The sequence below is a fragment of the Diorhabda sublineata genome, chromosome 5 (genome assembly GCF_026230105.1).
Source record: "Diorhabda sublineata isolate icDioSubl1.1 chromosome 5, icDioSubl1.1, whole genome shotgun sequence".
In the NCBI taxonomy this organism is placed as follows: domain Eukaryota; kingdom Metazoa; phylum Arthropoda; class Insecta; order Coleoptera; family Chrysomelidae; genus Diorhabda; species Diorhabda sublineata.
Genome location: NC_079478.1, coordinates 36,321,004 through 36,332,444, shown reverse-complemented (window position 1 = coordinate 36,332,444; position 11,441 = coordinate 36,321,004). Strand labels below are relative to the sequence as shown.

Genomic DNA, 11,441 nt, shown 5'->3' with positions numbered 1-11,441 from the left:
TGAACTGACACGGACAAAAGTCCAGTCTCACTTTCAGATTTTTCATCCTGCCACTATTTTCAAGTATATAAATTTTTGTTAACCACTAAAGGACTTTCGTGAAAAAAATTTGACAACACTGCCACCAAACGTATTATTTTATTCGCCAAGGAATCGATTTAAGTTAGGTTAGGTGAAAATTCGTTACCAAAATCGAAATTTACGTGTTTAAAATTTCAAAAAGAATTAGATCAAATGAAAAACTACAAAAACCGACAACGCCGCATCGAAAATACAAACAATTTGTTACAAAAAAGTGTGTAGGAAATATAGGGACGGACTCAGGAAGCTGGAGAATGGTTTTAAATTAATTTCAAAGTAATAATCGATAAAAATTTTATTTTCACTGATTGAATTAAAAATTCGGCGGTTGCTTGGTTCTGGTACATTCAGAATATTGCAAAATTATTCCGCAACAAGACCAATGTCGTCGTCCTGGATGTCCTTCGTGACCGTGTCCGCATCCTTTGTAACTTTGAACCGAAAAAAAATTGAAATTTTCCAATGGAATTAACGCCGATGGTGAATAATTGTAACTTACCCCCCTGGCATTGTACCGGAGCAACCACAAACGGCATCTTTGTTGCCTCTGCTAGAACAGAATGTGCAGCAATGAAAAATGCCGACGTGCTGTTTTATAGTGCGCACAATCACCGGAAACGGACTTCCCTGCAATCACATTACAGAACAGAATCATTTTAAAATTAATTTCATACAAAATAGCTTGTAATGAGTCTAAATAATTCGTTTTTGTACTACTTTCTACTGGTACTGCTTCAAAAACGTGAATTTTCCCGTAATATCCCGCTGAAAATTGAATTATTTCTTTTTACGTAATTTTTCAAATTTCAAACGCCGGCCCTGCTCTTTACACACACAACTGGCGCCCACATTCCTAATCGGGGATGAAAAATTATTTAAAATCGAAATGGACGTACCTTAACGGGTTTCTTATTGATATTAACGTTCAAAATTAATTTTCCGGGTACGTCTGGTGTAAACGAAATGATATAATTTCCGTTTTTCTTATCTTTGACATTTACCAGTAACGATTTCGAAACTCCCGCGTCTCTGTGACGTATATCCGCTATTACTTCATCTCCGCCCCTTTCTATAGGCAACCCGTCGTTGTCTCTCGTTTCCAGTAGTATTTCAACTTTTTTACCGACTCGTAAATTTTGTAGAACTGAAAATAACAACATTTTTTTTTTAAATTATGAAAACTGTCATTTCTAAATATCATTTTTGTTGTCTTTGTTGGGACATGTACTTCTGGAATCGCCCTCGTATAGCGAAAACTGAAATGCAATGTTTATATTCGTTACAAACTTTCGACCTTCCACTGTATATTTCACGCCAGAATATTATGGTGTCATCTTCATTCCAGGCCCGAGTGTAGTTAATATTTCTTGAAATCTACATTCCAGGCCGTGAAGTTTATAGAAAACGAGTTTTTATCTTATTACACGTCAGAAATATGTCAAAAATCTGCGTCTTCTACATTCCAGGCCCACGGGTTTGTAGTTAAAGTGTGTAATTTCTATTACATGCCTGAAAGATGCGAATTACATGCTGTCATCTTCATTCCAGGCCCGAGTGTAGTTAATATTTCGTGAAATCTACATTCCAGGCCGTAAAGTTTATAGAAAACGAGTTTTTATCTTTTTACACGTCAGAAATATGTCAAAAATCTGCGTCTTCTACATTCCAGGCCCACGGGTTCTTAGTTAAAGTGTGTAATTCCTAGTACAGACCTGAAAGATGCGAATTACATGCTGTCATCTTCATTCCAGGCCCGAGTGTAGTAAATTTTACGTGAAATCTACATTCCAGGCCGTAAAGTTTATAGAAAATGAGTTTTTATCTCATTACACGTCAGAAATATGTCAAAAATCTGCGTCTTCTACATTCCAGGCCCACGGGTTCTTAGTTAAAGTGTGTAATTCCTAGTACAGACCTGAAAGATGCGAATTACATGCTGTCATCTTCATTCCAGGCCCGAGTGTAGTAAATTTTACGTGAAATCTACATTCCAGGCCGTAAAGTTTATAGAAAATGAGTTTTTATCTCATTACACGTCAGAAATATGTCAAAAATCTGCGTCTTCTACATTCCAGGCCTACGGGTTTGTAGTTAAAGTGTGTAATTTCTATTACAGGCCTGAAAGATGCGAATTACATGCTGTCATCTTCATTCCAGGCCCGAGTGTAGTAAATTTTACGTGAAATCTACATTCCAGGCCGTAAAGTTTATAGAAAATGAGTTTTTATCTCATTACACGTCAGAAATATGTCAAAAATCTGCGTCTTCTACATTCCAGGCCCACGGGTTTGTAGTTAAAGTGTGTAATTTCTATTACAGGCCTGAAAGATGCGAATTACATGCTGTCATCTTCATTCCAGGCCCGAGTGTAGTAAATTTTACGTGAAATCTACACTCCAGGCCGTGGAGTTTATAGAAAACGAGTTTTTATCTCATTACACGTCAGAAATATGTCAAAAATCTGCGTCTTCTACATTCCAGGCCCACGGGTTTGTAGTTAAAGTGTGTAATTTTTATTACAGGCCTGTGATATGCGAATTACATGCTGTCATCTTCATTCCAGGCCCGAGTGTAGTTAATATTTCGTGAAATCTACATTCCAGGCCGTGAAGTTTATAGAAAACGAGTTTTTATCTTATTACACGTCAGAAATATGTCAAAAATCTGCGTCTTCTACATTCCAGGCCTACGGGTTTGTAGTTAAAGTGTGTAATTTCTATTACAGGCCTGAAAGATGCGAATTACATGCTGTCATCTTCATTCCAGGCCCGAGTGTAGTAAATTTTACGTGAAATCTACATTCCAGGCCGTAAAGTTTATAGAAAATGAGTTTTTATCTCATTACACGTCAGAAATATGTCAAAAATCTGCGTCTTCTACATTCCAGGCCCACGGGTTTGTAGTTAAAGTGTGTAATTTTTATTACAGGCCTGTGATATGCGAATTACATGCTGTCATCTTCATTCCAGGCCCGAGTGTAGTTAATATTTCGTGAAATCTACATTCCAGGCCGTGAAGTTTATAGAAAACGAGTTTTTATCTTATTACACGTCAGAAATATGTCAAAAATCTGCGTCTTCTACATTCCAGGCCTACGGGTTTGTAGTTAAAGTGTGTAATTTCTATTACAGGCCTGAAAGATGCGAATTACATGCTGTCATCTTCATTCCAGGCCCGAGTGTAGTAAATTTTACGTGAAATCTACATTCCAGGCCGTAAAGTTTATAGAAAATGAGTTTTTATCTCATTACACGTCAGAAATATGTCAAAAATCTGCGTCTTCTACATTCCAGGCCCACGGGTTCTTAGTTAAAGTGTGTAATTCCTAGTACAGACCTGAAAGATGCGAATTACATGCTGTCATCTTCATTCCAGGCCCGAGTGTAGTAAATTTTACGTGAAATCTACATTCCAGGCCGTAAAGTTTATAGAAAATGAGTTTTTATCTCATTACACGTCAGAAATATGTCAAAAATCTGCGTCTTCTACATTCCAGGCCCACGGGTTTGTAGTTAAAGTGTGTAATTTCTATTACAGGCCTGAAAGATGCGAATTACATGCTGTCATCTTCATTCCAGGCCCGAGTGTAGTAAATTTTACGTGAAATCTACACTCCAGGCCGTGGAGTTTATAGAAAACGAGTTTTTATCTCATTACACGTCAGAAATATGTCAAAAATCTGCGTCTTCTACATTCCAGGCCCACGGGTTTGTAGTTAAAGTGTGTAATTTTTATTACAGGCCTGTGATATGCGAATTACATGCTGTCATCTTCATTCCAGGCCCGAGTGTAGTTAATATTTCGTGAAATCTACATTCCAGGCCGTGAAGTTTATAGAAAACGAGTTTTTATCTTATTACACGTCAGAAATATGTCAAAAATCTGCGTCTTCTACATTCCAGGCCCACGGGTTTGTAGTTAAAGTGTGTAATTTCTATTACATGCCTGAAAGATGCGAATTACATGCTGTCATCTTCATTCCAGGCCCGAGTGTAGTTAATATTTCGTGAAATCTACATTCCAGGCCGTGAAGTTTATAGAAAACGAGTTTTTATCTTATTACACGTCAGAAATATGTCAAAAATCTGCGTCTTCTACATTCCAGGCCTACGGGTTTGTAGTTAAAGTGTGTAATTTCTATTACAGGCCTGAAAGATGCGAATTACATGCTGTCATCTTCATTCCAGGCCCGAGTGTAGTAAATTTTACGTGAAATCTACATTCCAGGCCGTAAAGTTTATAGAAAATGAGTTTTTATCTCATTACACGTCAGAAATATGTCAAAAATCTGCGTCTTCTACATTCCAGGCCCACGGGTTCTTAGTTAAAGTGTGTAATTCCTAGTACAGACCTGAAAGATGCGAATTACATGCTGTCATCTTCATTCCAGGCCCGAGTGTAGTAAATTTTACGTGAAATCTACATTCCAGGCCGTAAAGTTTATAGAAAATGAGTTTTTATCTCATTACACGTCAGAAATATGTCAAAAATCTGCGTCTTCTACATTCCAGGCCCACGGGTTCTTAGTTAAAGTGTGTAATTCCTAGTACAGACCTGAAAGATGCGAATTACATGCTGTCATCTTCATTCCAGGCCCGAGTGTAGTAAATTTTACGTGAAATCTACATTCCAGGCCGTAAAGTTTATAGAAAATGAGTTTTTATCTCATTACACGTCAGAAATATGTCAAAAATCTGCGTCTTCTACATTCCAGGCCCACGGGTTTGTAGTTAAAGTGTGTAATTTCTATTACAGGCCTGAAAGATGCGAATTACATGCTGTCATCTTCATTCCAGGCCCGAGTGTAGTAAATTTTACGTGAAATCTACACTCCAGGCCGTGGAGTTTATAGAAAACGAGTTTTTATCTCATTACACGTCAGAAATATGTCAAAAATCTGCGTCTTCTACATTCCAGGCCCACGGGTTTGTAGTTAAAGTGTGTAATTTCTATTACATGCCTGAAAGATGCGAATTACATGCTGTCATCTTCATTCCAGGCCCGAGTGTAGTTAATATTTCGTGAAATCTACATTCCAGGCCGTGGAGTTTATAGAAAACGAGTTTTTATCTTATTACACGTCAGAAATATGTCAAAAATCTGCGTCTTCTACATTCCAGGCCCACGGGTTTGTAGTTAAAGTGTGTAATTTCTATTACATGCCTGAAAGATGCGAATTACATGCTGTCATCTTCATTCCAGGCCCGAGTGTAGTAAATTTTACGTGAAATCTGTATTCCGGGCCGGGATGTTTGTACAAAATGGAGATTGTTTCCATCCTATGCTTGAAATGTACGAAAAATTCGATTAATAAGTTACATGGATTGGAACGTCGATTGTTTTCATCAACCTACATGTACGTTTTTAGCATCACGATAAAAAAAAATTGATTTATCGTCCTCGATCTAGTAGAATCCAGTTTATTCCAGATATCTTCTAGTTTTCCAACAAATCGTTCGTTTATTTTGAGCTAGAAACGTTTTCGGGGATCGAACGCCGAGGAACGCACCAGATAATAAACTTAGTCAAAAAAAAAAAACCGAACCGGAACATGCGGGAATCCGCAATTCTCAACTACTATACCATAAATCAACGTACCTGCCGTGTCGAGCACCGAATTGTCCGGAGAAACATTCTGTGTAGTCAGAACGCCGTAAATCGAAAAAAAATTATTGGGGCATTTGACCGTTTCCTCTTTCAAAAACTGCAACGACCCCGACAATTTCACTTCGGCAACAGCCTCGAAATCGCCGCACATCTCCGCCCTATTCAAAACCGGATGCACGAAACTCAATATTTCCGCATCCGTTCCATCGCTCAATAGATCCGACAAAAATCCAGACACGTCTCTAGCTCCGCGCAGTTTATTTCTCAACGCGGCTCTTTCCCGATGTACGCATTCAAGTTTATCTCGTCTCACCTCGAAAAAAAAAAAAGAAGAAAAAAAACGTTTTTGAGGTTACGTACGTTCAAATAACCAAGAACTACAACTGACTTGCTTTATTTGTTCCAACAACTCGAGTTTGTGATCCTCCACGGACCGAACGTACTCTCCGATGAATTTCTCGACGTCATCTTGAACCTCGTTGCACCTAGTTTCGATTTGTTTGGACACCGAGTCTAATTTACCGGCGGCTAGAGCCGATTCTTCCACTAGATTCCTAGCGCGCTCGGATAATAAACGCAATTTAGCGAAATGGGTCTTTATAGCTCTAGAAACCGGCTCGAAAACGTGGTCGATGTGTTTATCTACAGCGCATCCTCCACATATAACCTTCAAATCAATTTTTAAAACGATAAATACTCAATTTTTTTCAATTAATTATCGAACGTACCTCGTAGCACGAACTACAGAATACGTTCAGTTCGTTTTCCGGATGTGTTTGACACACCAGACGTTTTATAGTCGATTTAGCGCCATCTATTAACAAAACTTCGTGATCTAATGACGGTTTTTGTCTATGGTGGACGTCTTCGCAAATATCGCACAAATTCAATTTACACGCCGTACATCTGAATAAAGCCTGAAATTACGGGTTTCATTTAACTCTCCGACCACCCTCGTATTATAAAAGAAAGAAAAATTAAAATATTTCACATCAATTTAAAAAAAAAAAAAAATGAAATTTCGTGTTTTTTACCAGCGATTTTTTCGCTCACGGTGTATATTCAACGACAAATTAATATATACCGGGTGTGTAACTTACTGATTTATCCGAGGTGCAAATACTGCACAAGTTGTGGTTATCGTTTAAGCTCGTCACAGTTATTTTACGTAATAATAAATAATTAGGAAGCAGTTTCGAAACTCCTCCCTTGGGTATATCGACGTAAGTACCACACGAGGGGCAATAAAAACCTTTGGCGGTACTTGAATCGCTCGGTTTGTCGCTCAAATACCCGGAACCCGCCGAACTATTTTTACTTGAACCAGCCTCGTCGGTTTTTCGAGATTCTACAAATCGAAAAAAATCGTTTTAATAATTCATTTTAAATTATTTGTTTTTCTCTTATTCACTGTATATAACTTACTCTACTTTTACGTAACGTTATTGACTATTACTTAATAGACAACCGGCATCATAATACTACGCCTTAAATCAGCTCGGCAACAACGCAAATAGACGCGTCTAAATATAGGATAATCGGATTATGACGTCACCGCCGCTATACTACTCCCCAAACAAATTGTGTAAATTTATTTAATTAGTTGTATAAGATACTGATGTATTTATTTTTTTTCAAAATATAAATACGAAAAAAATCGCAAACTACCTGCATAACGTTTTTCTTCTATTTTTACGTAACGTTATTGATTACTACTTAGTAGGCAACCAGCATTACATTACTACATCTCAAATCAGGTTGGCAACAACTTAAATAACCAGCTGTTGACGTCTAGATAGTGAGTCATCGATTTTATTTTTATTAAAAACTTTTTTTATTGTTATGAATGTTATTTTACGGAAATTTTAATAAAAGTTTAAGTTTCGTCGTATCAGTTTTTACACGCTACCGAATAAAGATATTGATTAATGAAAAATTGTTTCTTTGTACGTTGAAATTATAATAAGATTTTACACAAAATGGCGTCCGGAGTAAATATTGAAACAATTATGAATATATACGAGGTATTTACGAAAAATTAATGTTATACGAGGACTTGTCGATTGTTTAATACGTACAGACTTACCTTCAGATTCCTCATCGTACCTAACGTTCAAATCGGCTTGCTCTAATTGTTGTAAGCATTTTAAGCATACAGTATGGAGACATGGAAGTACTCTGGGATCCTCGAATCGTTTCTTACACATCGGACACCTAAAATTACCCTCTAAACAAGAATAATAACATTTAAACTGATAATTGTTACTGATATTTAGTATCTTCCGAGATATCCGGATTATTTTTCGTCTTCGTGACCGATATCATCGGTTTTTTGGAATTGGGAGGGGTTAATTGTATTATAGTTGGTTCGATGGACCGTCTTTTAGCGCCGTTTCGTTCTTGACTCGATCTCCGTCGAGCGAAACTGCCGAAAATATACGAGAAGTTGTCCAAATCCATCATGTCGGTCAAACACGAAACTGTGGTTTTTATCACTGAATGAAGAACATTTCGATCAGTTCTCGTATACACGCGTTACTAATCTTATTGGGAATTGTATTGTGACACATTAATTCTCACCCCAAACGGTTCAAAATGCTATTATTTTGTTCTAAAGATGACTTGTGAATACGTTCATTCGGGATTTACTGGATTATTATAATTTAATTAGTTTTCTGTTTGTAACATGGACGTCACACGAATTTTTTCACAATCAAATGTTAAGTTTTATTCTATTAGAGCAGTTTTGGACGGTTTAATTGAAATTTAGAAAACACTATATTAATAAAGGGTGTTTGAGAGCTTCGATGCGCGTCATCGCTGAAACGTGAACTTGACGAATTTTTTTTGACGTTATTAAAAATACTTGAGTCACAATTTTTTGTTAATATGTTCCTTATTAAGTGTCTTTTGCAATGGTTAATTGAAATTTGAAAAAATTTCAAGATTTCGATATCAAAATGAACGATGCGCGTCATCGCTGAAACGTGAACTTGACGAATTTTTTTTGACGTTATTAAAAATACTTGAGTCACAATTTTTTGTTAATATGTTCCTTATTAAGTGTCTTTTGCAATGGTTAATTGAAATTTGAAAAAATTTCAAGATTTCGATATCAAAATGAACGATGCGCGTCATCGCTGAAACGTGAACTTGACGAATTTTTTTTGACGTTATTAAAAATACTTGAGTCACAATTTTTTGTTAATATGTTCCTTATTAAGTGTCTTTTGCAATGGTTAATTGAAATTTGAAAAAATTTCAAGATTTCGATATCAAAATGAACGATGCGCGTCATCGCTGAAACGTGAACTTGACGAATTTTTTTTGACGTTATTAAAAATACTTGAGTCACAATTTTTTGTTAATATGTTCCTTATTAAGTGTCTTTTGCAATGGTTAATTGAAATTTGAAAAAATTTCAAGATTTCGATATCAAAATGAACGATGCGCGTCATCGCTGAAACGTGAACTTGACGAATTTTTTTTGACGTTATTAAAAATACTTGAGTCACAATTTTTTGTTAATATGTTCCTTATTAAGTGTCTTTTGCAATGGTTAATTGAAATTTGAAAAAATTTCAAGATTTCGATATCAAAATGAACGATGCGCGTCATCGCTGAAACGTGAACTTGACGAATTTTTTTTGACGTTATTAAAAATACTTGAGTCACAATTTTTTGTTAATATGTTCCTTATTAAGTGTCTTTTGCAATGGTTAATTGAAATTTGAAAAAATTTCAAGATTTCGATATCAAAATGAACGATGCGCGTCATCGCTGAAACGTGAACTTGACGAATTTTTTTTGACGTTATTAAAAATACTTGAGTCACAATTTTTTGTTAATATGTTCCTTATTAAGTGTCTTTTGTAATGGTTAATTGAAATTTGAAAAAATTTCAAGATTTCGATATCAAAATAAAGATGCGCGTCATCGCTGAAACGTGAACTTGACGAATTTTTTTTGACGTTATTAAAAATACTTGAGTCACAATTTTTTGTTAATATGTTCCTTATTAAGTGTCTTTTGTAATGGTTAATTGAAATTTGAAAAAATTTCAAGATTTCGATATCAAAATAAAGATGCGCGTCATCGCTGAAACGTGAACTTGACGAATTTTTTTTGACGTTATTAAAAATACTTGAGTCACAATTTTTTGTTAATATGTTCCTTATTAAGTGTCTTTTGTAATGGTTAATTGAAATTTGAAAAAATTTCAAGATTTCGATATCAAAATAAAGATGCGCGTCATCGCTGAAACGTGAACTTGACGAATTTTTTTTGACGTTATTAAAAATACTTGAGTCACAATTTTTTGTTAATATGTTCCTTATTAAGTGTCTTTTGTAATGGTTAATTGAAATTTGAAAAAATTTCAAGGTTTCGATATCAAAATGAACGATGCGCGTCATCGCTGAAACGTGAACTTGACGAATTTTTTTTGACGTTATTAAAAATACTTGAGTCACAATTTTTTGTTAATATGTTCCTTATTAAGTGTCCTTTGCAATGGTTAATTGAAATTTGAAAAAATTTCAAGATTTCGATATCAAAATGAACGATGCGCGTCATCGCTGAAACGTGAACTTGACGAATTTTTTTTGACGTTATTAAAAATACTTGAGTCACAATTTTTTGTTAATATGTTCCTTATTAAGTGTCCTTTGCAATGGTTAATTGAAATTTGAAAAAATTTCAAGATTTCGATATCAAAATGAACGATGCGCGTCATCGCTGAAACGTGAACTTGACGATTTTTTTTTGACGTTATTAAAAATACTTGAGTCACAATTTTTTGTTAATATGTTCCTTATTAAGTGTCCTTTGCAATGGTTAATTGAAATTTGAAAAAATTTCAAGATTTCGATATCAAAATGAACGATGCGCGTCATCGCTGGAACGTGAACTTGACGAATTTTTTTTGACGTTATTAAAAATACTTGAGTCACAATTTTTTGTTAATATGTTCCTTATTAAGTGTCTTTTGTAATGGTTAATTGAAATTTGAAAAAATTTCAAGATTTCGATATCAAAATAAAGATGCGCGTCATCGCTGAAACGTGAACTTGACGAATTTTTTTTGACGTTATTAAAAATACTTGAGTCACAATTTTTTGTTAATATGTTCCTTATTAAGTGTCCTTTGTAATGGTTAATTGAAATTTGAAAAAATTTCAAGATTTCGATATCAAAATAAAGATGCGCGTCATCGCTGAAACGTGAACTTGACGAATTTTTTTTGACGTTATTAAAAATACTTGAGTCACAATTTTTTGTTAATATGTTCCTTATTAAGTGTCCTTTGTAATGGTTAATTGAAATTTGAAAAAATTTCAAGATTTCGATATCAAAATAAAGATGCGCGTCATCGCTGAAACGTGAACTTGACGAATTTTTTTTGACGTTATTAAAAATACTTGAGTCACAATTTTTTGTTAATATGTTCCTTATTAAGTGTCCTTTGCAATAGTTGATTGAAATTTGAAAAAATTTTGAGGCTTTGGTTCAAAATTGTGTTTAAAAATGTTTTATCCACTTAATCCTCAATTTTTTAGTATTATAATTATGTAGCCTATCATAATATCATTATATGTGTCCTCTATTGATATTCGTTTTGCAAAAAATTCCGTGGAGAACTTCACACGAGTCAGTATTCCATATATTATTGAAGATTAATAAATTTTTTATATACAATAACTATATTTTGTTCACCCTGTATGATTTAATGAGTTAATTTCGACTATTATCTA

The 11,441-nt window shown here is 34.9% G+C and overlaps 1 protein-coding gene across 1 annotated transcript; it reads right to left on the bottom strand.

Annotated features, from left to right (window-relative positions):
* Positions 1-361: 361 nt before the first annotated feature.
* Positions 362-8,318, bottom strand: LOC130444030 (tripartite motif-containing protein 45). Its single transcript, XM_056778996.1, has 9 exons — positions 7,955-8,318; positions 7,775-7,902; positions 6,789-7,036; positions 6,417-6,605; positions 6,077-6,355; positions 5,680-6,001; positions 978-1,225; positions 581-708; positions 362-512 (listed from the first exon to the last, which is right to left on the bottom strand). Exons 1-9 carry the CDS (start codon positions 8,149-8,151, stop codon positions 395-397), a joined length of 1,857 nt encoding a protein of 618 aa, XP_056634974.1. The 5' UTR covers positions 8,152-8,318; the 3' UTR covers positions 362-394.
* Between the last annotated feature and the right edge of the window lie 3,123 nt (positions 8,319-11,441).

Excerpts from the sequence above, each read along its gene's own strand:
- LOC130444030 (XM_056778996.1), bottom strand. The coding sequence starts at position 8,151 with ATGATGGATTTGGACAACTTCTCGTATATTTTCGGCAGTTTCGCTCGA. Across the intron at positions 7,037-7,774 it reads GTACGATGAGGAATCTGAAG|AATCTCGAAAAACCGACGAG; the intron begins GTAAGTCTGTAC and ends TTCGATTTGTAG. Across the intron at positions 6,002-6,076 it reads TGTTGGAACAAATAAAGCAA|GTGAGACGAGATAAACTTGA; the intron begins GTCAGTTGTAGT and ends TTTTTTTTCGAG.